The 27,921-nt window shown below is 43.6% G+C and overlaps 1 protein-coding gene across 2 annotated transcripts; it reads left to right on the top strand.

Annotated features, from left to right (window-relative positions):
* The first annotated feature begins 7,563 nt into the window (after window positions 1-7,563).
* On the top strand, window positions 7,564-12,090 carry LOC136500804 (uncharacterized). Of its 2 annotated transcripts, none has more exons than XM_066496242.1 (7): window positions 7,564-7,868; window positions 8,961-9,029; window positions 9,128-9,189; window positions 9,281-9,370; window positions 9,448-9,569; window positions 10,994-11,048; window positions 11,505-12,090. In XM_066496242.1, exons 2-7 carry the CDS (start codon window positions 8,963-8,965, stop codon window positions 11,700-11,702), a joined length of 594 nt encoding a protein of 197 aa, XP_066352339.1. In that variant the 5' UTR covers window positions 7,564-7,868; window positions 8,961-8,962; the 3' UTR covers window positions 11,703-12,090. The 2 variants fall into 2 exon arrangements, with proteins under 2 accessions (XP_066352339.1, XP_066352340.1); XM_066496243.1 differs by having other exon boundaries at window positions 7,568-7,868; window positions 8,956-9,029.
* Window positions 12,091-27,921: the final 15,831 nt, after the last annotated feature.

The raw sequence follows: 27,921 nt of genomic DNA, 5'->3' as shown, positions 1-27,921 counted from the left end.
ATCTGACTTGGATGGAAGACGACCCGCCGTGAAAGTCGAGAGCAGTCGCGCAACAAGTGCTTCCCAAAAACCTTATTCGTCCTCTCCTGGTGCAGGATCACAAGGACAAGGGTTCCGGAGACCTACTCTCCCGAACGTCGGTGCACGTAGACGTCGGGATGGAGAGACTACGGCGGCGGCGCAGCAGCTAGAAGAGGAAAATATTAATTTACTATCTTTGGATTTTTCAAACTAGAACTCTCAATATTAGTTTTTTTTGTGTATCTTTTCCCAGGAGAATTGGTATATATATATATAAAAGAACCCCTTACCTCCACATCAACTAACAATATGGTACTAATTGATGTTGTACCTCCAACCTCTACTCATGGTCTTAAACATTAAAGCCCATTAGGGAACACAAGTATTGTGCTTTGAGATTTATTAGAATTTCTTCATATAGATTTAGGGGAACTATCCATATAAATTCTAACAATAAAAAAATATGTGAGGAAGAAAAGAAAATGAGAAAATAATCGGTATTTTAGACTTTTTTCCTCCATGGTTTGACACCGTCACCAGTGAAAGTGGAGGGAATGACGTGGAAGACAAAAAAGTTTGGCGCAATAACACCTGAGTGTGTCCGAATTTTTTAGTGGCCTATAGGTCAGGACCATGTTTTATAATTGCACACAGGTAAAAGTCTCAAAAAAAAAAGAAGGGATAAAGGAGAGGGCTTTATTTGTTCACTCACCACGCCATGCCGATGGAGACAGCCGTCGGCAACCACGTCGGCGAGGAGTCTGCCCGCCACCAACAGGACGGAGTAGAGGAGACCCATCGGCCTCAACACGATGTCCATCCGGATGAAGCTTATTTAAAACTGACTTATCTAAGCTAAAAAGGAGGACTGCGGGACTGGCCCACCTCCCAAGCACCGGCGGCGAAGCGGCTCTCGGTGCCAGCGGTTATTTCTAATGTTTAGTTGAAGAAATGCTGAGGAAAGCAACTCGCACCCATGATTTAGTTGGTTTCACAGTGGAAACCACTACCACCACGTGCATACTAAGCTAGCTAGTTTTCTCTTGGGCAAATGCTACATGTCGTGTGTTCGATGGACCGCACAAACATCGGACGGCTTTTTCATCCCACCACTTGCTCCCGCTCGTATGTATCTTAAAAAAGCTTATCCCTTCACTTCCTCCTACCCATCCATACCACTTCCACGCTCCTCGTCCCCTGTCGCAACGCACCAACACCGGACGTCCTCCCCCACCCGGTGTCCTCGCCGAGAGCCTCCAATGCCCACAGATCTGATGGCCCTCTCCTCAACCTCGGCGAGATTTATGGAGCATGGGCGATATCCATTTGCCTCCGGCAAGATCCATGGAGGTGGCATGGCGGTGTTGCACGGGAGTGGACGGCTCTCCCCAACCTTGGTGCGGAGCCCTCCCTACCCCAGCGGTGCCTTCTCTCACCCCGGCGATCGAGCTCCCCCAACTCCAGTGGCCATGGCTTTCCCCGCCCCTCACCCCCCATCGTCGCCGCCAAGCCAAGTCCAGTGCGGGTGGCGCTGATGGTGGTGGTGGTGCTCGCACGCGCCGCTGGTGCTGGTGCTGGGGGGTGCTCGCGCGCAGCCGCTCGCCGCCAACTCCCACCCCGTTGCCCGGAATTGACCGGCCCATGCCTCTTTCCTCCTATGTTGCAATGAATGTTTCAATTGTTTCAGACGTTTCAGAGGCATGTTGCAATTGTTACATATGGATGTTGCAAAAATAGATCGGGGGTGTTGCACATGTTGCAAGTATTTCAGAGACATGTTGCAAGCGTTTGTTCAAATTGTTTCATCTGTTTCCATACGTATATTGCAAGCGTTTTGATCTGGATGTTGCATATGTTTTCACACATATGTTACAAATAGTATGTTCTAATATGTTTCATATGTTTCAGTCTTCTGTTGCAGCAAGCGTTTTCATGTTGCAAGTTGCAAGTGTTCTATCTGGATGTTGTATATGTTTTCACACATATGTTGCAAGTGTATATTCCAGTTGTTTCATCTGTTTTAGACATATGTTGCATTCAAGCGTTTCATGTTGCACGTATTTCTTACTGTTCGGAGAGTCAGGGGGCGTTGGGGAATGGGGCGCGGTGAGCCGGTGGCTGGCGGACATGGCGTGCGGCGCGTTGGAGGTCGGCGGTCGGGGGCACGATGGGGCGGGGGTGCTCCTGCGGGGGCGGGGTGAACAGATGGGAATGGGGACGGGGTGCGCCTACGGCAGCGGGGCGAACTGATGGGTACGGGGCAGGTCAGGCGTCAGGGCGGGCTTGTCATGCGTGCGGATGGGCATATGATGGAATTCATCCCCATTGGACGTCCGTACGCTTGCATTTCCATTTCTCTTGTATACCCTTCTAAAATTTCATTACGTTCATCAGTTAGCGCTAGGTATTAGTAGCTCAAATTAGATGAAGTTCATCAGCTAGTTGGTTAATAACAAATTATAAACTTGTTAACAAATTAGTCTACCTATGCTTCTTGTTTAATTAGATTATTAAACTAACTAGATAAATGTCCGTGCGTTGCACGGAAGCATAGAATTTTTGTTGACACCTACAGCAATGGATTTGCAGAAAATATTAACAATCGTATTGGACGTGGATGCGTGGATCCGTTCTTGTATTAGAACCAGATAGAACGTGGACGCGTAAGCTCCGAGTAAAGGATTATTCGCATTAAACGCGACGTGTGAGCAAGGATCGAGACTTGGTGGTATCGCCTGGTGATGATGACGTCATAGTCTTTTTATGTGTAGAAAAGAAATAAAAGTGTTTCTTTCAGTTTGTATTAGTCATGATGTCTGAATGTGACTGTAAATGGAAGAAGAGAGTCATTAAAACTTATAAATATAAGATAGCGTTTGGATGAAAGACAAGGTGAAGTAAAGTGGTCGTTTATCTTATTTTTAGGATGCAACGACTCTATTTTCTGTTTTTTTTAGCCTGAACTCCTAGTGTATAAGTTGTAGTATCTGAACTCTACTCAACGCGCGCACCACACACGTACTGTTTATTTGAGAAGGGACAGAACCGATCTATTTTTTATTTGGTTTGAGGACACCAAAAGTGGGATCAGCTGCTGACAGATGGGGTTAAGTGCCATTTTTTCCTTCCTCTTTCATTTCCCTTCTCTACGGTTCCTTTCCTCTTCCCTGCGGGGTCCGTGCTCGGAGACGGGGCGTAGCTTGCCCGCGTGGTGGCTGGCCAGGGCGGAGCCTGCGAGCTCGCCGCCGGCGGGGCGGGGAGGAACTCACCTGTGCGCTCGCCCGCACGGCAACGAGGCGGGGCTCGCTCGGCCGCTTCTTCCTCGACTCCGGCAACTCCGGTGAGTCCATGCTTCTTCATCAATTGCGGCAAGCCCCATCTCCTCTTCTCATTCTTCTCACGGGTTGTGTGGCACTCGTCCCATCGAAGACGTGTCCATCCGCTCGTTGTTTTGGGGTCAAAGCGAGCCCGGATCTTGCACAAATATTCGCATAATGTCCTCGACCCCAGAGACCTCCGAACCAAACAGCCCTGGTGTCGAGCCCGTCGCGTCCTGACCCTGCCCATCCTCGCAGCCGACGACAAATGTGTAAAACTATCCTAGCGGGCACTTCTTGGCACGTATTCCGCCGTGTTTTCTTTTTTTCAAGGCAGGGCACGTCTTGCGCTGTGTTTTTTTCCCCTAAACCTTCTCTTCGCCCTGCCGACATGAGTCTCTGAGTAGATGTAAATTCTATTGCAATGCAAGAGTATTTCGTTTAACGCAAGTTTTGGAAGCAAACCAAATATATCCTTAATTTTTCAATTTCTCTTATTTTTCATTTCAGGAGCCTGTTTTTTTATTGTTGAGGATAATGTAAACTTTTTGTTTATATAGATATAGAAAGATAATGAAATTATGTCATATACTACGAACTTACGGGCCCAAACTTCATCCAGCCCATTGCGGGTAGTGTGTGTATGTAGTTTTGGACAGAAACGTTCGCGTTTTTGACATCGAAAGACACGGGCCTACTTGAGCGGGACGACGAGAGAGGGACGACGAGAGAGCTGTCCACTTCTGTATTTAACGGGAGGGAGAAACCGAGATTAAAGACGGCAACGGCTGGGTTCGGGAACGTTCCATGTTTACCCATCCCCGTTATCTGTTGGGGAATCCAATTATTTGAGCTGTCATGTGAGTATTAGGCTCAAAGAAGCTCAACATAGATATTTTGATCCAAATCTGAACAATCATATATATAGTTTATGTGTTCTAGGAACCCTAGTTCAATCTTTTCTCACCATCTCCACCAGCAGCACAAGCACGTCTGCCTCACGAGCGCTCGTGCCCCTCGCTTCCTCAGTTCAGTCTCTCTACCACCTTTGCTCGTCCTCCTCGCAACCTCGCTTCTTCTCCTCGGCATCTTCGAGACTCTGACACTTATACCTAGGTGAAGAAAAAACATCTCCAATTGCAAAGCTGCGACTCCAAGTGTCCTTATTTATCGGGTATGCAGTACCCGTCAAGTATCTGTTACCCGACCGATGCCCGACGGGTACAGGGATGTGCAAGAATCTATACCCGAGACAGTTAACGGGGATGGGGACGGGATGAATTCTCCGTAGCGGGGAAGAAAACATTCCGGCGATACCCGACGGGTACGTCCCCGTTGCCATCCTTAACCGAGATGGACCCGAGCGTCGTCGAGGGGGTGCGCGCACGAAGCCGTAGTTGGACGAAAGCTGGTAATAATAATAATATATATATTATGTTCGTGTCTGTGCGTTGTTATGGGACAACTAAACTTTTATACTAAAAATACACGTATCGCACGATAAGATAACAATACTGTAAAATTAAATACCAACATTAAAGTGACATTTAATCCAAAAAACAAAGTTCGTGAAATTAACACAGTCACTGAGAGGATGTCGTTGCAAGCTCACCAACTCTATTGTACAGACCTTTCCGTGCATTGCAACGGGGCTCATGTGGGCCTTTGAGAGTCCTTCGTGCGTACAGAACACACCCCTATCTTCGTGTTGGCCCTTTTCTCCCCCACCTAAATCCTCTATCGTTTCTAAAAGAAATTAATAAATCCTCTATTGGTTTTATTAACGTCACTGCAAAGGTGGAGGAAAACCGCAACTGAAACTATACCATTGAATTCAAAAATTCGCACGTTGAAGAAAATTAAAAGAAAAGTAAGAATTCGACCATAGAACAACGATTTTTCTTTTAAGAGAAAGATATATATTTGTTTGAATAATTAGGACTTAGTACACGTGATTTGTTTACAGGATGAGAACGATCTTAACATAGATGCAAATCTTACATGGCTACAGATCTAATATTTAGACAAGAAATGAGAAATGCTAGCCAAGAGGAGACATAAATCACAAAAGGATCCCTTTCTACATTATGTATATTTAATACCCTAGAGTAGTTAAATTGAATATAGGTTCGTGTCCATGTGTTGCTATGAGACAACTAAATTATTATACTACAAATACATGAATCGCACAATAAGGGTGAAATTAGAGAAACCGATGGCACCATACAATGCCGCATAATGAGTATTCTGATTTTCTCCAATCGATGTATATATCAAAATCAAGAGATAAAGAAATGAAGCATAGGAGCACGGTAGCCACCAGCAAAAGAAAAATAAAAATTGAATCTGTTTGATATATTTTTCTTTCTTTAATATTTCCTTTTTACTAACTGGTCTTTTGCGCACCTGCATTTGATACACCACATCAAAACTCTGAGAGGTAAGCTGGTATGCTAAATCGGTAGGGAAAAAACTATACATCAGAAAAGTGCCCCAAAATGAAATGCACACTGAAGGTATTTGAAAAACAATTGGCATGCCGAAGCCTATTTGAAAAACTTAGATCTTTCCATTATGCCGTCTGAAGGTTCACTCCAAATGATTGTTGTCAAGATAACATGTATAGTTGCCAACTAAATTAATTCATGTTCTTGTGCTAATTATCAGATGCTATCAAAACTAACCGTAGACACCAAATAGTTTCTGACCAAACTCCATGTTCAGCACCTGATAAAACTAATTAAATGTTCAGCAACTGATAAAACTGACCAAACTCAAATTTCCATTTTAAAATTGACGTGCAAGATGGTCCCCCTTCACTTTTCCAATGCCTTTAAATTAGGCATCATCCACGTCCTGATCTTTCATACAACACATTTTATTGTCATAATATGATTTTGCAAAGTTGCAGTAATAACTTAATATTATCAAGATTACATAGGTGTTTGAGACTAAACACAAAGCTACATGTGCTCTCTTGGCCAAAGTCTGCTTTTGTTTGGGAAGTATGTCACTGTCCAAGACTGGATCTTCAAGAAAAGACAATAGCACACTACGAAGGTTCACCAAGGACTGTGATAACCTGCAGAGAATCGATGCGACATCTGGCTTGCTGGCAACAGAAGTGATTTTCTGACGCGGTTTTCAGCGACTGTAAGCAGTGGAAGGGCGGTCAAACTTTTGATCGAATACAACAGTTGATGTCCAAGTTGTTGCCATAAAAATACAACAGCTCATGTCCCACTAAAACAACAGTTATAGACACGAATAAATTGCAGGACATGGAAGCAAAGTTCATGGCTATAAATCTGTCATTCGGGTTGCAAGGGGAGGGAAGTAAAAATGCACACCTGATCAAGTATAAGGCGAGCAATGGCAGTTGATGCCCCACTGATTGTCATTAATTTGCTCAAATATAGGTACCTGCAAATGGAGACTTATTATCAAACAAACAACAGTGGCAGAAAAAGCTAGCTACACTACATAATGATAATTACTCTTGAAGCTCAGAGAAGATACCTTATTTGCGTATTCGTGTCTTCCTGGCCTGCAGCCATGTGAAAGGCACACCTGGGGATCAGTTAGGGTTCGGTGCTCGTTTTCGCACAGCAGGAAGGGATTGGCGCACCTGAGGATCCTACGACGACACGTCGGGGTGGCGGCGAGTGTCCGGCGGTGTCGGGTCGCCGGAGCAACTCCGGCGCAAGCAGGAGGCGGTGTTGCTGGCGACGGCGGAGCAAGGGAGAGGGCGAGGGCGAGGTCTCGCGATTGTCGATGGGAGGCGCGAGGAGGAGGGGAGATCGGGCGTGACGTGAGGCGTAGCGAGGGAGGGGGCGCGAGGCTACAGTATCGTAGGCTACGGGGCGCGATGGATGCGGGCCACGGTGAAGGGGAAGGGAGAGGGGTGCGGGATCGATAGACTTTCCTTTCTTTTGAATTTTGTCGCAAAAAGGAAGGGGAAGAAGGAGCGAGGTGAGCGGGATCGCAGGAGGCAGGACGATAGACCCACGTTGGATGTCGCAGCAAAAAATATTCACACTTTTTTTTTTTAGTTGTAGGAGATATATATATATATATACACTAGATTTTAGCTTATTTTTAGTTAGCCAAAAAAAAATTAGTATTTGGTATCAAACAGAGAGACCTGCATCTTTGCCACGCAAAACGGGCATAAAACCATGGTCCAGTTATAAGGCAGCCCGGCGGCCCGCGCAAATTGAGTGCGAGTCCTCAAATCAGTCGAAACGGCTTTCGGATCTTGACGCACGACAACCGCCCCTGTCGTCATCCGCAATCCAAACCGCCGCGGCCGCAGCCCTCAACAGCAGCCTCCCGTACCCCTTCTCGAGTCCATCTCCGTCTCATCCCCACGTCCCACCCCAATACATCCAGCCGGCGCCATCAGCCCGGGCGGCGCGCACGCGAGGCCGACCATCGAACCCTAGTCGCCGGCCGAGCCGCTCGGCCCCCGCCGCGCGGCCGCTCTGCGTCGACCCTCTCAGAGTCTCCGTCCGACACCGCTTGGATCCGGTAAGCCTTCCTTCCCGTCCCCCACTCCCTTCCTCGAATTGACGATGGCGCCTGGCTGTGTGATCCTTGTAGTCTAGGCCTGCGTGTCTGCTTTCGGTCTAGGGTCGCGGAGGCGGGGGAATCGATTGTGCCAGGTTGAACTGGTGCGTTCCACGCGGTTGGCGTTGGTGGTGCTTTCTCGTAGTCAAATCTCTGTGCCTTGGTTTTGGCATGGTGATTACCTTCCTCGGATGGTGGAATTTTACAGGATAGGTTCCTCCTGTTTCGTCTGGTCTCTGTGTCATGTTTACTGATTGTTGATCCAACTGGGATATTGTAGCTCTTCCAGAGCCATGGCACCTGCGTTTTTTTGTGAATCAACTTGTTTCTGTTGACATTTTGTGATTGTTTATTCAATCTTAAGTTGTGATGGCGGTAGGCCTAGAATGAATAACTATGCCGGTTTATCTCATTGTCTGTATCACTTATTAGTTCTTCAGTCTTGGCAAGCGTGTTTTGTCATGCACTTGTTGGCACCACCAAATGTTGTCTATGGCAAGAAGGGGCTAGTTTTTTAGGCTAAAAGAGCTATCATGTGGGCAATGATTAACTAGAAGCTAGCAGGTGGCATCTGGTCTTGCTGTTGTTATAATTAGGTTAGTTAGGTTTGCTCCCAAACTGCAATAGGTTTCCTTTCTGAACATAGTTGTTTAGATTTGGACAGAATGGATTTCTGGCTGTTTGCTTCAGTTTCGTTTCTTAGCAAACTTCCATCAAATATGGTTGTCATGTATGAGAGTAGTTTCATTCAGGTCATGGTTGTATCGGTACAGAAAATTACTGTAGCTTGTTTTGCTCATAAAAAGAGTCTAATGTTGTCTTATTGCAACTTTTTGGTTGGAAGTAGTAGATGTGTCTTTATCTTATCTGTCTGGGGCTTAATATACTTTATTTAACCTCTCACAAGCTTGAATTTAGTGGTGCTCAAATTGGGGCTTCATATACTTTATTGAACTTCTCACAGCTTGAATTTACTGCTACCTTTGTAGTTTCTGCTATGAATGAGGTTTTCTTCTTACTCTAATTATACTATGTATTATTCATATAGAATAGAGATGGAATCACCGCCCCTCACAGCTGAAGCGATTGCTTTTACTGAGAAAAAGATGGACATGACTTTGGGTAATGCTATTTGACCAAATTTCTTTTTTGTTTAGTGATGCTAACAATTGATGGTTCAGTGTTGATTTAACTCATGTATTGTTTCTGTGTTTATTCAGAGGATATAATCAAGATGTCAAAGAAAAAGAATCCTGGAGGCAAGAAACTTCCCAGGCAGCCGGTAAACATATTAGCTTGGTGTACTCAATTTTGCATTTGTGAACTCCCTATGGAAGTTTGTTGATTATATACCCTCCATTTCATTATAACAGATCAAAAAGCGCCCATTCCAGAATGGCAACTCTAATAAAGGGAATGGCAAGGTTCAACGGTTTATGGAATCTAGATCAACCATTAGACAAGTATGTTGCAATGACATCGAAATTGTTTTTTTGCATCTTGTGTCATGTTAAGTTTCTAATGTTCTCTTTGTGCTTAGGGTGTTCTTGCACAGAGAAGGTCAAATCTTGGTGGAAGTCAGTTCCCTGCTACAAAGCAGGCTGCGAAGAAGGCTGCTGCTATGCCAATACGCAATGGGGCTGTCCATTGGAACAAGCCAAGGTATTAATCAATCACTATGTGTTTTTTCTCAATCCTTTTCTAGCCATGTTTTCATCTCAATGAATTGTTATGGACAGGTAAACAATGGTTCTCTTATTGCTTATGAGAAAGTTTACTGCATTCAAGGGGTTGTTAAATTTATTGAGTCATGCACCTTGGGTTATATTGGCTGAGAATGATTGTGATGCTGGTGTTTGCATGGAACTGACTTAATTTCTCTGGTTATACACACGCAAGTTTATAAAGAACAATCAACCTCATATTCTTGTGGCACAAGGCCTGTTTTCTTGGTTGAACTGCTACAAATATATGGTGAATATAACATATGAGCCTTAAAGCTTCATTGAAAGTTATGGCCTTTTCCTTTATTCTGGTTGAGCTGGTCAAATTTGTGAACCTGCTGGAACACCCTGGATATGTATCTGCTGTTGCCTGACATTTTTCTATGAAAATTTACTATTCATGGTGTAATCTATAACTGCTGGATGAGTGCTATTTTTGGACACCAGCATTAACTGTCTGTGAGGGTTACATTAGTGTTATTTGTCAGCTATGGTAGGAAGGACCGAAGGAGATGTGATAATGGCTAGCATCTCATGCCACTGGTGATTGATCATCCAGATACAGGGATGTTACATGCCTGAGTTTGAATTGGTTTTGACTAATGACTACTGGCTCCTTGGCAGTGCTCACTGTTTACTTGTTTGAATGATGAATGCAGTATGAATCTAGGGTAGTGCTGCTAACTGGACAATTGTTGTATGCCTCCAAGGGAGTATATTTTGCTACTGCCTCCTATTCAAGTTGGCTGTATCCATAACAGCATGCCAGTTTTGAGCATTCTATCATAAAGTGCTATATGCTCCCCGTTGTTCACTGGTTCCCACAGATAATGTGGCCTGCATTTCTACTGGATAAGAGTAAATCATGGTATCTTACGATTTATCTCAGTATGCTGAGCTGCATGGATGCTATCTTTTCAAGGTCAAGTGTTGGAATTTATTTTCATGATTCCTTATGTGACCTTGTTGGTTCTGGATCAGTGGTCACCAATTACATGACTTGAGTTTATCAGCCCAATCAATCAATAAGTTGTCTCAACTTGGGACATTGTTGAACCATGTGTGTTGAAATTTGGGTGGAAGTAAACAGTGTAGACTCTAGAATGTTGAGGGCCTTGGAAACCAAGAGGATGCACTAGATATTTTCAGTGACCACTTTATCATTTCTGTTTTATTTTATTTCAAAGCATGGTATGTACTCCCTGACTTCCCTTGAGAATTGAGAATTGTATCCTTGTTTTTGATGGGGTATGGTGAGTTTGCTCAGAAAACAATATGGCTCTTGGTTCTCCGTTGCTTATGATTCTTGGTACTTGAGCATTCCTGCTGATGTGAGATACTAATGTTTTGATTTTGATACAGTGCAAGTACCTTAGTGCAGAGGAGGCCTGTAGGTGATGCTTTTCAGAATGCCAAGGTATGGACTATGTCAAATGTTGACCTCAATGCAGAGTAAATAAGATAAACTGGCTGGAAAAGTAAATTGTTTTCCCAATGTGTATCTGATGCATAATAATCAACTTAAGATGTGATGGCGATCTTTTGGTCTATCAATTTGACGACTTCTCTTGGAAAACCATTGCTATTGCAATTTATATTTTGTGTACTTCTTTCTTGATATGTTTTAATGTATAGTTTTCTCACATAATCCATCTTTTTCTGGTATCCCCATGTCAGTTTATAACCATCCATATAGTTTCAGGACTGTGATGAGTGCTGTACTTGGGTCCATTTTTATTTATTTTTAGAAGTTGCGTGATAAATGAAACTGACTTGTATTTGTTTAATTAATATATTTGTTGAATTATTCATGTCCTGTAGTTTTTTTTGTTGCTGCTGAGATCACTACGATACGCCCTTAATCTATTTGTAGGTCAAGGAGTCGCAGAACCAGGCAGCACCAAGGACGATGGATGCACTCTTTGCACAGATGAAGGCGCAACGCATGAGGACCGTACCACAGCAGCAGGCAAATCCTGCCCCTGGGCGTCATTTCAACCAGCAGCAACGTGTTCAGCAGCAGCAGAGGCGAGATAGAGGATATGGTGGCCGTAATGTTGGCAACCAATGAATTCAACAAGGCATATCTGCTGCATCGAAGCCCTTTCTCTTCACTGGTCTTTTGGACCTTGGAAGAAAGGACAGCCTCTGGGAAAATCTAACTTGGCTTTGTTTATTGGAGGAAAGGTTGTGGACAGAATATGAAGCGAAGTTTGTGTGGAGTTATCTAGTTGCCTGCTTCCGTTTCAGCAATGTATAATGACCTATGGAAATTATTTGGTGCTAGATTATGATGTCGTGTTTCTTGAGTTGATTAGGTTCATCTCTTCTTCAAAAGAATTAGGAGTAATTTACCTTTTACCATATGTATAAATTTTAAAATACCATTCCTGTGAGGTTGACAAGCTGGGACGTTTTGGTTTTCTAAATATAATTTCTTTTACTTTACTATATATCAAGATATAGTGTACATTACGCTTGCAGGCGGGCTCGTTCGTGGCCAAGCCACTAACCTGCATTGCTCGTAACCTGCATTGCTCGGCGCAAAGTTTGTTAGACAGGAGCACCATCTTCAAAACTTCTCGGGATCTGGAGTTTCTCGAGAAAAGGTCCCATCCTTTAATATCATGATTGGGTCAACCAGGCCAGATCATAAGTGAAATAGTTTGGTCGGGTCGACCATTAAGAGATCATGAGTGAATAGAAAATCGAAAACGTACATAGCCGTTCCAGTGGAAATACTTTGTTTAATTCTACCACTGCCAGCCGCTAAGCTATAAACTTTGCGGATAAATTTTCTGTGGATATAACAGACTACGTTGCAAAACCCGTGAGACCCACTACACTACAATGGAGGCTACGTGTACACTATCTCTGTACGCGTACAATGTCTACACATATCCTGTAAGAACTTGGAACCTGTAAGCTAAATTTTCATATCCAGTTAATCAAAGATAAAGGATGATACAGCTTTGCACTGATCATTTAATTTTCATATCCTGGCTATATATATATATATCTACATTCTCAAATATAACAATATCAAGAAATACAGGTACAGAAACAAAGACATATCCTGTAACAAAAGTTATTGTTACTAAACAAAGGCCCCGTTTGGCTTACCCTATATCCGGCTTGTTCGGCTTCTTTTTTTAGTCGGAACAATATTTTTCTCTCACAACATTTCAGCCAAAACAGTATTTTTAGCCAATTTCAGCCAAGATTCAGCAAGCCGAACGGGGCCAAAGATGTAACGTATGGATGCCACTCTGCAACTCTGCATTGACCGAAACATCCAATCACCATGGGTTCATGGCCATTTCAATAACTGAAGCTTTTTTCCGGTCACTGCTTAATTTAGTCCGTCTTCATGGTCTTCTGAACTGATGAAAGATACATATACACACAACTCCCTTTCAATCTGCCGATTCTTGACTTGATGCGTTCTATTGAACAAATGTTCAGTATAAGTTGCAAACAACTTCCGTAGCATGTCTGTGAGTTGTAGCAACAACGATTACCAGAGCTGAACAAGAGTCCTATGCAATGATCTGGAACCTTAATCATCAAACAACCATTCCATCAACTAGACAAGGCCATCAGAACCTCCATGGGAGATTGGACGAGCTGAGAGCAGTCATCACATCGACGTAGAGGCGAGAATAGAGCTGAGGACCAAAGGAGGGCGACTCACGACGATGACGGAGAGGTGAGAATAGAGCCTTGCAGGTTCTTGCAGATTCTTGCGGGAGGATGGAGGAGGACGACGACGGGCCGACGACAGCCACGGAGGAGAGTGACAGCGGTAGTTGTATGGTTCTTTCAGGGGATGCGACTCTTCACTCTTGCGTGCTCTTGAGAGGCTTCTCGCTCGCCCAACGGGCTTGGAGGGTTGAAAGTCTTTGGGCCACGAAAAAATTGCAGCTGGTCCACAACAGCCACGAAGCCAAGTTTTGCGGGGCGAGCGGGCGGGTTACGTTAACAACCCGCCCCGCCTGCAATCGTAGTATACATCTTAAGTGTATAGTCAAAGCTACTTATATATAGAAAACGTTAATGATCCAAGGGCCTGTTTAGTTCCTCTCCAAAACGCCAAATTTTTCAAGATTCCCCGTCACATCGAATCTTTGGACGCATGCATGAAGCATTAAATATAAATTAAAAATAAAACTAATTACACAGTTTAGACAAAATCCACGAGACGAATCTTTTAAGCCTAATTAGACTATGATTGGACATTAATTACCAAATAACAACGAAAATGCTACAGTGTCGTTTTGCCAAAATTTTCGGCAACTAAACTAGGCCCAACACGAGTGTCCAACCTTGACTCTTGTCCGGACGCTGCTCTACGAGTGGCCCCCATATCTCTCAGAAATAAAAAAAACAAATCCTCACTCATATGCTTATCCGTCCGGCCCTAAAGCCCGCTCATCTGTCTGCTCCCTTCCCCCGCCGCGCGCTCGTTGGGCTTACCGCGTCGTGCCCTTCCCCCATCATCGGTCGCCCCGCGCACCCTCGCTCCGTGCGCCACTCGCTCCCTTGCCCATCGCCGTCGGGCGCGCCACTGACCCAGCCATGGCCGCTGCGGCGCACGTCCTGTGGCGCCTCAGGTCTTCCTCGGCCGAGCCAAGGGCACCCACGAGCGTGGCCGATGCTAGTGGTGCTCGCGCGCCGCCACTCGTCGCCGGATCCCACCCCGACAATCGGAATCGACCGGCCCTAGCCTTCCGCTCCCTTATGTTGCAAATGTATGTTTCAAGCATTTCAGATATTTCAGATATATGTTGTAATTGTTACATATGGATGTTGCAAAAGTGGATCAGGATGTTGCACATGTTGCATATTTTTGCAAGTGTTTTCAGTGGTATGTTACAAGCATTTTGAGAAAATGTTTCATCTATTTTAGACGTATGTTGCAGGAAGTGTTTTATTTGGATATATTGCATATGTTTTACACATATGTTGCGGTGTTTTATCTGGATGTTGCATATGTTTCACATTGTTGTAAGTGTTTTATCTGGATATTGCATATGTTTCACACATATGTTGCAACAAAATGTTTCAAATGTTTCATCTGTGTCCGGTGTATGTTGCATCCACGTGTTTCATGCTGCAAGTGTTTCATGAGGGCACGATGAGTGATGGACGTGCGACCCGGGCACTAAGGGATGGGGCGCGATAGAGCTGGGCACCGGTGAATGAGGACGCAACTAGCTGGGGGCCTACTCCTAGGTCCCCCGCGTGGAGAGAGAGAGGAGGGGGTCTGAAAGCTCTAGTTTGGTTTTGGTGAATTGATGAAACCCTAAGTGTTAACCTAGTTTATTAAAGTGATCATGAGATAGGTAGCACATTCCAAGTGGTGAAGCAAATGGTGAAGCTCATGATGATGGTGTGGATATGATGATCAAGTGCTTAGACTTGAAAAAGAAGAAAGAGAAAAACAAAACGCTCAAGGCAAAGATGAAACTTAATAGGAGCTTTTTGGTTTGGTGACCGAGACACTTAGCGAGTGTGATCACATTTAGGATAGATAGTCGTACTATTAAGAAGGGAGCTCTTATCGGACAACTCGATCATCTAGTGCCACTAGGTGTTGAAATGCTTGCATTGCATTTTAGGTCTAGTGCACATTCGGTAAGAAGTGATTAACCTTTGAAAAAATATTTGTGAAAATGCTAACACACTTGCACGTGATGGTGAAACACTTGGAGTGTTAGCACATTTGCAAAGGTGGTGATAAAGGTGAATAAAAGGAGACAAAACTCAGCTTGGGGTGCTACCACGGGAGCACTGCCATCCCTTGTTCGGTGCACCGCCACCCCGGTCACCACCACGAGGAGGGCGGTGCCACTGCCATTTTCTTCTAGAGACTGGTAAAATGGGGTTGGTCACCGCCTCGGGCACTGCCGCCTTAAGGGCAGTGCACCGCCATAAAAATTCAGAGAAGGGGTATTCGGGTAGATGGCCGGGTGGTCACCGCCACCCTAGGGGCGGTGCCACCACCATCCTATCCGGTGCCCCAAGGGCTAGTTTTTAGCCCTTGAAAAGTGACCATTGGGAAGGGCACCGCCATGTCTGGTGCCCTCGCAGAAAGCTGCTCTAAAGGGGTAACAACTCTATTTGCTTGTGGGCTTATAAATAGAGCTAGTGGCCGACCTTAGCAACTCTCTTAGCACTTCTAACAGCTGCATACACTCTTTGAGAGCTGAGCACACCACTCCACTCACTTGCACACTTGATTTCATCATCTTGAGTGAGATTGGAGAGCCTCTAGTGCGTTGCTTAGTGTTCTAGCATCTTGTGGCATTAGTTGGGCGATTTGGGCTGGTGGAGTTCTTGTTACTCTTAGTGTTTGCCAACACCTAGATGGCCTGGTGATTGGTGGATCGTTGAGTGGCTATTGGTGATGGTTGCCGGCTCCGATCGTCGCCATTGTGAGGGGTTCTTTAGCCTTCCCCGTGGGAGATCATGAAAGGCAACTCTAGTGGATTACGCGTGGCTTGTGTGATCCTCATCTTGTGTTGGTTGTGCGGCACCCGATTGAGGGTTTGGCATGTGATACCAATTAGCGCATGAACCTCCAAGTGAGTGAATCGTCACAACGAGGACTAGCTTGCCGGCAAGCAAGTGAACCTCAGTAAAAAAATCATTGTGTCATCATTTAATTTCAAGGTGATTAGTCTTCATTCTTGTAATTGATTGACTCCTTTGGTGATTGGCTCATTCCTCTACACGGCGGTATAACACTCCATCCTTCCTGCACATTTACATTTCTTAGTGTGCTTGGCCCTTTAGTGTAGCTAGTTTTGAGGGCAAGCAAGAGTCGTGTCTAGTGGTTAGTGAGGCTCTTTAGTTAGTCTCTGAGAGCTCACTAATTTAGTATAGTGACATAGCCTTTGAGTGATTATAGACAATAGCAACTAGAATTGAGGTAGGTAGCTTGCATTCTTAGTAGGCTAGCGCAATATTTGCTTCGCCTCATATTTGTCTAACCGCTTTGTGTAGTGTTGTAGAAATTTTTAATAGACTATTTACCCCCCCCCCTCTAGCCATTAAGACCTTTCAAGTGGTATCGGAGCCGTGGTCACCGTGATTTGAGGCTTAACAACCTTTAGTGTCAAAATGGCTCAAATCAACAATACCAAGAAGCCACCCCAATTTGATGGCACAAATTATCTATATTAGAAGTCAAAGATGACCACTCATATCAAGTCAATCAATAGAAGAGTGTGGAAGGTGGTGGAGACCAAAATTGAGATAGCCGATCCAAAGAATCCCACCGCGGCCAAAGAAGTGCTTCTCCAAAATAATGACATTGCTCTTAATGTTATTCATGATGCTATTGATGAGAGAACATTTGAGCAAATCAAGAATATTGAGATGGCTCATGAAGCCTAAAAGAAGTTGGAAGAATCATTTGAGGGCACCAAGGCAATAAAGGGTGCAAAGGCATACATTTTCAAGGAGAAATTTTCTAGCTTCAAGATGAAGGAAGATGAGAGTGTGTCGGGCATGTTTCATCAGATGGAAGTGCTTGTCAATGATCTCAAAGCACTTGGTGATAAGGTGAAGGACAAGGACTTCTCCCATAAGTTCTTGAGATGCTTACCCGCAAGATTTGGCATGTTGGTCACCTTGCTAGTGAGGATTGGTTTGGACACAATGACACCAAACCAAATCTTGGGAGATATCATGACCGATGATGCTTATAGAGATGATGATGAGAAGGAAGAAAAGAACAAAGAGAAGAAGGATGATAAGAAGAAGAGTGTGGCATTCAAAGACGGTTCATCATCCAAGGGCAAGGCCAAGCAAGATACATCAAGTGAAGATGATGGTTCATAGGATGATGATGATGATGATGATGAGAAGATGGCTCTCTTTGTCAAGAGATTTGACAAGTTCATGGTGAAGAAGGGCTACCATGCTAGAAGGAAGAAGTCTTCATCCAAGAACAAAGAAGAATCAAGAAGGTGCTTCAAGTGTGGAAGCAAGGATCATCTTGTTGCTCAATGCCCATATAATAGCGACAATAATGATGATGACAAGAAGAGCAAGAAGAAGGACAAGAAGGAAAAGAAAGAGAAGAAGGACAAGATGACCATCAAGAAGAAGAAGAAGAAGGGTGGTTCATATGTGGTCACTTGGGATATTGATGCTTCCTCAAGTGATGATGATAGTGATGATGACAAGACCACCAAGAAGAAGGCTCTTGCAAGCATTGCTATAAATGAGAAACCTTCCCTCTTTGACACTCCATCATGCTTCATGGCTAAGGCCACTAAGGTACAAACTTGTGATGATGAATGTGATGAGGAACATGATAACAAAAATAAAAATAAAAGTGATAGTAATGATGATGAACCTACTAAAGATGAACTACTTGACATGTTAGATGATGCTAAGGAACATTTTGACATTAAGAGAAGGTAATGCAAAAGATTGCATAAAGAATTAAAAGCCGTTAAGCAAGCCTTTGATGAGCTCAATGCATCTCATGAGAGGCTAGAGGAAGCCCATGAGAAGCTTGGCAAGGCTCACAAGAAGCTTGAGAAAGCTCATTCCTCTCTACTTAATGAGCAAAATGAGAAGGAATATGTTGTAACATGTGACAAAGACTTAACTTGAGATATAATTGATGAATCATTCTATAAGCCTATCATTGTTGCTCCCACTAACACTTCTTGTAGCACATCCACTTCTAGGTCATCTAGTAGTGATGGTTTCACTTGTGATGCCTCACTAATGGTTGAGAATGAGACACTCAAGGAGGTAAAAGAGCTCAATCATACCTTGGCTAAGGCCTATGGTGGTGAGGACCGCTTGCTTATGTGCTTGGGTAGCCAAAGAGTTTCTCTCTATAAAGAGGGATTGGGCTATAGCCCTAATAAAGGCAAAGTGGCCTTTGCTCCTCACAAAACTAGTTTTGTGAAGAACAATGGTCAGTTTTGCACAAATTGCAAGCAAGTTGGTCATGTAGAGCAAAAGTGCATGAAAAAGAAGTCTCAAGCCAATGTATCCTCAATTAAGATTGATTCTTTCTATGTGCTTACCAAGGGTACTAATGGTGTAAAGGCTAAGTTTATTGGTGCAAAATGGATGGGCTCAAAGAAGAAAGCCATTTGAGTACCAAAGAGCTTAGTAACTAACCTTCAAGAACCCAAGTAAGTTTGGGTACCTAAAAAGAATTGATCTTCTTTTGTAGGTCAATTACAAAGCTGGAGGAAGGCATTGGGTTCTTGATAGTGGGTGCACTCAACACATGACCGGTGATGCAAGAATGTTCAACTCAATCAATACCAATGGCAATGATGGTTATGATAGTATCACATTTGGTGAAAATGGCAAAGGCAATGTCAAAGGGCTTGGTAAGATTGCAATATCCAATGACATGAGCATTTCAAATGTGTTGCTAGTTGAGAGCTTGAACTTCAATTTGCTATTCGTGGCTCAATTATGTGATCTTGAATTCAAATGCATATTTGGGGCAGATGATGTAGAGATCATAAGTGTAGATGGCTCTAATTTGATCTTCAAAGGCTTTAGATATGAGAATCTATATTTGGTTGATTTCAATGCTAGTGAAGCTCAATTGTCAACATGCTTGTTCACTAAATCTAGTATGGGTTGGTGAAAGGTCTAGTTTGGTTTTGGTGAATTGATGAAACCCTAAGTGCTAACCTAGTTTATCAAGTGATCATGAGATAGTTAGCACATTCCAAGTGATGAAGCAAATGAAGACCATGACATGATGATGGTGATGACATGGTGATGATCAAGCGCTTGGACTTGAAAAGAAGAAAGAGAAAACAAAAGGCTCAAGGCAAAGGTATAAATGGTAGGAGCTATTTTGTTTTGGTGATCAAGACACTTAGAGAGTGTGATCACATTTAGGTTTGATAGCCATACTATTAAGAGGGGTGAAACTTGTATCGAAATACGGTTATCAAAGTGCCACTAGATGCTCTAACTCATTGCATATGCAATTTAGGATCTAGTGGAGTGCTAACACCCTTGAAAATGTTTGTGAAAATATGCTAACACATGTGCACACGGTGATACATTTGGTGGTTGGCACATTTGAGCAAGGGTTAGGAACTTCACTGGTGGAGTGTCCGCCCGTAGAGTGCGGACAGTCCGACGGTGTCACCGGCGCCCTAGACAGAAAATATGGAGGTCACTATAAGTGACCGGACGCTGGTCTCTGAAGGACCGACATGTCCGGTCAGTAGCAGCAGAAAAAGTGCAGCGTCGGACATTGACCGGACGCTGGTTGGCTGCGTCCGGCCACACTGACATGGTCGCGCACAGAGGAGTCGCTGAGTGACCGGACGCGTCCAGTCGTGAAAAGTCATCTCTAGATGCTTACTCAAAACGACCGGACACTAGGGTTCAGCGTCCGGTCATTTTGAGCTGCTGCGTTCGGTCATCACATGACCGTTGAGATCGAGCGCTCATTATTTGAAGAGAGGGGACACGTGGCACACATCGCGTGACCGGACGTTGAGGTCTAGCGTCCGGTCAATATGACCAGAGCGTACAGTCACCCCGTGTTATGCCCAGTGAAGAGGTACAAGGCCTCTATTTCATGGGGGCTTCTATTTAAACTCTGTGGCCAGCTCAAGCTCACTCTCTTGGCTATTTTTATTGACATAGCAACCTTATGAGCTTAGACAAAGCCCTCCCACTCATCTCCATCATTGATTCATCATCTTTGTGAGATTGGGAGAGAATCCAAGTGCATTGCTTGAGTGTTTGCATCTAGAGGCACTTGGTGTTCGTGTTTCGCTGCAGGATTCGCTTGTTACTCTTGGTGGTTGCCGCTACCTAGATGGCTTGGAGCAGCGAGGATCATCGAGCGGAGGTTGGTCATTGTCTCCGGCTTCGATCATGGTGATTATGAGGGGTTCTTGACCTTTTCCCGGCGGAGAGCCAAATAGTACTCTAGTGGATTGCTCGTGGCTTGTGTGATCCTCATCTTGTGTTGATTGTGTGGCACCCTATTGAGGGTTTGGCGTGTGATGCCAATTAGCGCGTGAACCTCCAAGTGAGTGAATCGCCACAACGAGGAGTAGCTTGCCGGTAAGCAAGTGAACCTCGATAAAAAATCATTGTGTTCATCATTTGATTCTGAGGTGATTGGTCTTCATTGGTATTCATTCTTGTGATTGATTGGCTCTTTCCTCGACACGGCGGTATAAACATATTGCTCACTCTCTTTACTTTACCGCACACTAATTGTCAAGCTCTTTAGTGTAGCTAGTTGTGAGAGCTTGTTAGTTTGGTTAGTGTGGCTCTTTAGTTAGCATTTGAGAGCACATTAACTTAGGTGTCATAGCTATTGTGTGGATAGAAACTATATAAACTAGAATTGTGGTAGGTGGCTTGCTTTTTTAGTAGGCTAGCGCAACACTTGCTTCGCCTCATAATTGTCTAACCGGATTGTTAAGTGTTGTTGGAGAATTTTTAATAGGCTATTCACCCCCCCCTCTAGCCATTAGGACCTTTCAAGTGGTATCGGAGCCGAGGTCACCGTGATTTGAGGCTTAACAACATTCGGTGTAAAAATAGCTCAAATCAACAACACCAAGAAGACACCCCAATTTGATGGCTCAAATTATCCCTATTGGAAAGCTAAGATGACAACTTATATCAAGTCAATCAATAAAAATGTTTGGAAGGTGGTAGAGACAAAAATTGAGATTGAAGATGAAGAGGCTCCCACCGCCACCGAAGAAATACTACTTCAAAATATTCACATTGCTCTTAGTGCCATCCATGATGCTTTGGATGAGAGAACATTTGAGCAAATCAAGAACATTGAGAGAGCTCATGAGGCATGGAAGAAGTTGGAAGAATCATTTGAGGGCACTCAAGCCATGAAGGGTGCAAAGGCATACATTCTCAAAGAGAAGTTTGCAAGCTTCAAGATGAAGGAGGATCAGAGTGTGCCGGAGATGTTCTATAGGCTTCAAGTGCTTGTTAATGATCTCAAAGCACTTGAAGAAGAGGTGAAGGACAAGGACTTCTCCCACAAATTCTTAAGATATTTACCTTCAAGATTTGACATATTGGTCACTATTCTAGTGAGGAGTGGTTTGGACACCATGACACCAAACCAAGTGTAGTGTCATAGCTATTGTGTGGATAGAAACTATATAAACTAGAATTATGGTAGGTGGCTTGCTTTTTTAGTAGGCTAGCGCAACACTTGCTTCACCTCATAATTGTCTAACCAGATTGTTAAGTGTTGTTGTAGAATTTTTAATAGGCTATTCACCCCCCTCTAGCCATTAGGACCTTTCAGTTGGTTATGGCATAGAAGGCTTGGTCATGTTGGAATAAAACAATTGAATAGATTGGTTAAGCATGACTTGGTTAGAGGTTTGAAAGATGTTGTGTTTGAGAAGGATAAGATTTATAGCTCTTGTCAAGCCAGAAAACAAGTTGGAAACACCCATCCTAAGAAAAGCGTAATGAGCACTGGCAAAGCATTTGAGTTATTGCACATGGATTTGTTTGGACCAACACAATACACTAGCATCAGTGGAAACAAATATGGCTTTGTGATAGTGGATGACTATACAAGATACACTTGGGTATTCTTTCTAGTGGATAAGAGTGATGTGTTTGCAACATTCAAATCATTTATCAAGGGCATACACAATGAGTTTGAAACAACCATCAAGAGAGTTAGAAGTGACAATAGTAGTGGGTTTAAGAACACAAGAATTGATAAGTTGTGTGATGATTTTAGAATTAGACATCAATTCTCGGCCAAGTACACTCCACAATCAAATGGACTTATTGAGAGGAAAAATAGAACCTTGATTGACATAGCAAGATCAATGTTGAGTGAGTACAATGTGAGTGAATCCTTTTGGGCCAAAGCTATCAACATGGCTTGCTATTGTAGCAACCGCTTATATTGTCACCCATTGAAAGAGGACACCCTATGAGCATTTGAATGGTAGAAAACACAACATTGCATATTTTGGGTCTTTGGTTGCAAATGCTATATTTTGAAGAAAGATACTAGATTGGGAAAGTTTGACAAGAAATGTGATGAAGGATTCTTACTTGGATACTCCACTACTAGCAAAGCATATAGAGTTTGGAATTTAAAAAGTGGTACTCTTGAAGAAGTGCATGATGTTGAATTTGATGAAACCAAGGGTTTCCAAGATAAGAATGAGAATCTTGAAGATGTTAGAGGCATTCAACTTTCAAATGCTTTAAAGAACATGGATGTTGGTGACTTGAGGCCTAGGCAAGTGATTGATGATGAAGATGATCAAGTGCAAGTGTTCTCTAACTCAAATATGCAAGTTGACACTAATCAAGCAAGTACAAGTGGCTCTCATGACAATGTGCAAGATCAAGTAGCTAGTACATCTCAACCCAATGATCAAGCAAGTGCAAGCAATGTTCCAATACTCCAACCAACTCATATTGCAAGAGATCATTCATTGGACACTATAATTGGTGATATTTCTACAGGTGTGCAAACTAGATAAAGATTGGCTTTATTTTGTGAGCATTTCTCATTTGTGTCATCCATTGAACCAAAGAAGATAGAAGAAGCATTGAAGGATATTGATTGAGTGAATGCTATGCATGAAGAATTGAACAACTTTACAAGAAATCAAGTATGAGAGTGGAAAGACCAAAGAACCATAATGTGATTGGAACCAAATGGGTCTATAGAAACAAGCAAGATCGAGATGGGATAGTAGTAAGGAACAAAAGCAAGATTGGTAGCATAAGGCTATACACAAGTTGAAAGTCTTGACTTTGGAGAAACATATGCTCTGATGGCTAGATTGGAAGCAATTAGAATCTTGCTAGCTTATGCTGGTGCCCACAACATCAAACTATATCAAATGGATGTCAAGACTGCATTTCTCAATGGCTACATCAATGAAGAAGTTTATGTTGAGAAACCTCCCAGTTTTAAAGATGAAAAGAAGCTCGACCATGTGTACAAGTTGAAGAAGGCACTGTATGGCTTGAAGCAAGCACCTAGAGCATGGTATGAGAGGTTGAGGGACTTTCCCCTCTCAAAGGGATTCATAATGGGCAAGGTTGACACCACTCTTTTTACCAAGAAGATTGGCAAAGACTTGTTTATGTTGCAAATCTATGTTGATGATATCATATTTGGATCAACCAATCAAGAATTTTGTGAAAAGTTTGGGAAGATGATGACTAATGAAGAGTTTGGGAAGTTACTTCCTTGGTCTTCAAATCAAGCAATTTAAGAATGGTATATTTGTGAGTCAAGACAAGTACATCAAAGACATGCTCAAGAAGTTTGACATGAATGAGGCAAAGGCCATTACTACACCAATGGGAACAAATAGCAATTTGGATAGTGATGCAAGTGACAATATGGTGGATCAAAAGTTGTATCGGTCTATGATTGGAAGCCTACTCTATGTGATCGCATCATGGGCAGATGTCATGTTTAGTGTGTGTATGTGTGCAAGATTTTAAGCCTCACCAAGGGAAAGTCACTTGAAGGCTACAAAGAGAATATTGAGGTACTTGAAGCATACACAAAACATTGGTTTGTGGTATCCTAAAGGAGCAAAGTTTGAGCCAGTTGGTTACTCCAACTCGGATTATGCAGGATGCAAGATTGAAAGGAAGAGCACCTCGGGCACTTGTCAACTATTGGGAAGATCACTTGTTTCATGGTCATCAAAGAAGCAAAATAGTGTTGCATTATTAACCACCGAAGCCGAATACATATCCGTCAGTAGTTGTTGTGCACAAATACTTTGGATAAAGGCCACCTTGAATGACTTTGGAATCAAGTTTAAGAAAGTGTCATTATTTTGTGATAATGAGAGTGCAATCAAGCTCACCAATAATCTGGTTCAATATGCAAGAACAAAGCACATTGATGTCCGCCATCATTTCATTAGAGATCACCAACAAAAAGGGGATATTTGCATTGAGTGTGGGCACCGAAGATAAACTTGCTGATATATTCACCAAGCCATTGGATGAGAAAAGGTTTTACAAGCTAAGGAATGAGTTGAACATATTGGATTTCTCAAATATGTGTTGATGCACCCCCCCCCTATATAACATGTGTCTCCTTCAAGCAACCAAGGTAAAAGTTGACTGGCATGGCATACATCCTTGCTGAGCACATGTTTAGTGTATCTAGTCATTCCTCATGTCTTTTAGTCTCATTCATGAAAATCAAATGAATTTGATGCTTGTATGGTACCACTATTGCTTCTATGCTTAACTTGATCTAGTGGTAGCATATGACATGTTTGTGGGCTTGTGAACCTAGTGTTTGATCTAGAAAATTAGCTACAAGTGTCTAACTCAACATGGTACAAGATAACCCTTATTTGGAGGTGTAAAGAAGCTTGTCCTTGGATCAAACCAAGTTAAATATCTTTGGCAAGTGTTCTAGATTGAACCAATTTTGGAAAAATGATCCTCACCCCATTGATTGACAATGATAATCTTAACCTATCTACAATTTAACCTTTGTGGTCATTGATGACAAAGGATGAGAAATTGGCACAAAGATAAGGTTAAATGACAAATGGGGAGAACTTTGACATAGAGGGAGAAATATGACAAAGTAAGGGGATCAATTAAAATTTTGAGCACATGAGTAGGGGGAGCAAGCTTATAAACTTGATTGGTGCATTTGAATGTTCATTTCATATGTTTGCTTGCATAGCACAAGTTTTTAAATTGATATTCCATGCTTGTGTGGTGGATGCTAGTTGTAGGTTTGATTGATGAAATAAAAAACTAGCATGCATAGGTTAGACTTGAGTTTATTTTAACTAGACCCTTACTTCTAATGTTGATCTCACGAGGTATTCTAGTTTTTATGGATGTCTAGTTACTAATGGTGCTAAGGATGGTATATTTGGTGCACTTTGATTGGTATCACGCTTCAAAGGTCCATCTCTTATACCTTAGCATCATTTGGTAGACATTACTCTCCCACAACTCAAATCCATTTATATGTGCACGCTTCAATCCAAACTCTTAGCACATATGTAGGAGGAGCTAATGCTACCAATTGAGGTTCATAAAACTTGTCTATATCCTTTTACGCATGGTAAATATGCTTGAGCAAGCAACAAGGATTCAATTGAATTTGAATTCATATCTTTGTGAAAGGGTTGTCATCAATTACCAAAAAGGGGAAGATTGAAAGCTCTAGCTTGATTTTGGTGAATTGATGAAACCCTAAGTGCTAACCTAATTTATCAAAGTGGTGAAGCAAATGGTGAAGATCATGATGATGGTGTGGACATGATGATCAAGTGCTTAGACTTGAAAAAGAAGGAAGAGAAAAACAAAAAACTCAAGGCAAAGGTGAAACTTAATAGGAGCTTTTTGATTTGGTGGTTGAGACACTTAGCGAGTGTGATCACATTTATGATAAATGGTCGTACTATTAAGAGGGGAGCTCTTATCAGATAACTCGATCATCTAGTGCCACTAGGTGTTGAAATACTTGCATTGCATTTTAGGCCTAGTGCACATTCAGTGATAAGTGATTAACCTTTGAAAAAGTATTTGTGAAAATGCTAACACACTTGCACGTGATGGTGAAACACTTAGAGCGTTAGCACATTTGCAAAGGTGGTGAGAAAGGTGAACAAAATGAGGCGAAACTCGGCTTGGGGTGCTGCCATAGGGGCACCGCCACCCCTTGTCCGATGCACTGCCACCCCTGTGGCAGTGATCGGTTGGAGGCCAAGAGCAGCGAGTTGCCCTAGAGGCACCACCACTGTGTGTCCGGTGGCACCACCACCCCTAGGGCGGTGCCCACCTGGAATGGCCGAGACTCAAGAGGACTGAAGCGAGCACCGATGCGTCCGGTGTGCACCGCCGCCCTGAGGGCGGTGCACCGCCCGGTCACCGCCGCAAGGAGGGCGGTGCCATCGCCATTTTCTTCTAGAGACTGGTGAAAGCATCTAGGCCCCTAGTTGGATTTCGGTGATTAATGTCAATACAAGATTACTATGACTAACGTGTGTTTTGCAGAGGCAATTAAGTTAGGTCATGGTAATGGAGATCGATTGGGCAATCGAGGTTGTCATGCCCCTACGATGGAAATCGTTTCGGTTTTCAAAGGATGAACGACAAGGTTAAGGATAACTAGTTCTAAGTGTCGATTGGAGTTGGAGAGACACTTAGAGTAGTTTAGGACTTTGTTTTTCCTTTGGCCGTACTATGAAGGGGGGTATGAACGAGTAGCTTGACCTAGTTGAGTCTAGTGAGTTAGGTGTGGTGCACACTTGTTAAAACTAGCTCTAGGTAGCTCCTATGAATGCCTAAGATCCTTTGGAGCAAACTTCATTCACATATGTTCGAAAGTTGGAAGTGAATGGAGGGTCAAACACTGACCGGACGCTGGCTCCGGTGCGACCGGACGCTGGCCGCAGGGTCCGGTCAGTTCGTTTGACTGAGGTGGTTAAGTCTGTTGTGACCGGACGCTGGAGGGTCGTGTGACCGGATGCTGAGAGCTAGCGTCCGGTCGACTCCAGTAAGGGTCCAAACTTGGGAAAGTGCGACCGGACGCGTCCGGTCAGTGCGACCGGACCCTGAGCGTTCAGCGTCCGGTCGAGTCCAGTAAGGTTCCAGTAAGGGTTTTATACGACCGGACGCGTCCGGTCAGTGCTGACCGGACCCTGCCAGCGTCCGGTCGACTCTTTAAATACTGGTTCGCGGGTAGAACTGACCGGAGCGTCCGGTCATCACGACCGGAGCGTCCGGTCATCCCGCAGAAGCTCATAACGGATAGTTTTTCAGGCTGCCTTATAAATAGAAGCTCCACTCGTGAGTGGAGTAACTTTTGCTCATTCTAACAGCTGAGAAACACGTTTGTGAGTGCCAAGAAGAGCAAGGTCCTAGTGAGGTGTTTGTGATTTGAGAATCCAAGAGAGTAGCCTCACTAGCAAATCAAGAGTAGCAAAGTGTGCATCCATCGTCTCATTAGGCTTCGCGTGGTCAAGTGAGAGTTCGTGCTTGTTACTCTTGGTGATCGCCATCACCTAGACGGCTTGGTGGTGATTGGGAGTTTGGTGTTCACCCGGCGGAGCTTGTGGGTGACCCAACTCAAAGTTGTGAGCGGCTTTGGGTGATTCGCCGCGACGGAGTGTCGAAGAATCAACCCGTAAAGAGCACTTGATCCTTGCGCGGATCAAGGGGGAGCTATACCCTTGCGCGGGTGCTCCAACGAGGACTAGTGGAGAGTGGCGACTCTTCGATACCTCGGCAAAACATCGCCGCGT

Source organism: Miscanthus floridulus, chromosome 13, assembly GCF_019320115.1.
Source record: "Miscanthus floridulus cultivar M001 chromosome 13, ASM1932011v1, whole genome shotgun sequence".
In the NCBI taxonomy this organism is placed as follows: Eukaryota; Viridiplantae; Streptophyta; class Magnoliopsida; order Poales; family Poaceae; genus Miscanthus; species Miscanthus floridulus.
Note: the sequence above shows the minus strand (reverse complement) of the source record. Positions and strands in the feature narration are given on the sequence as shown.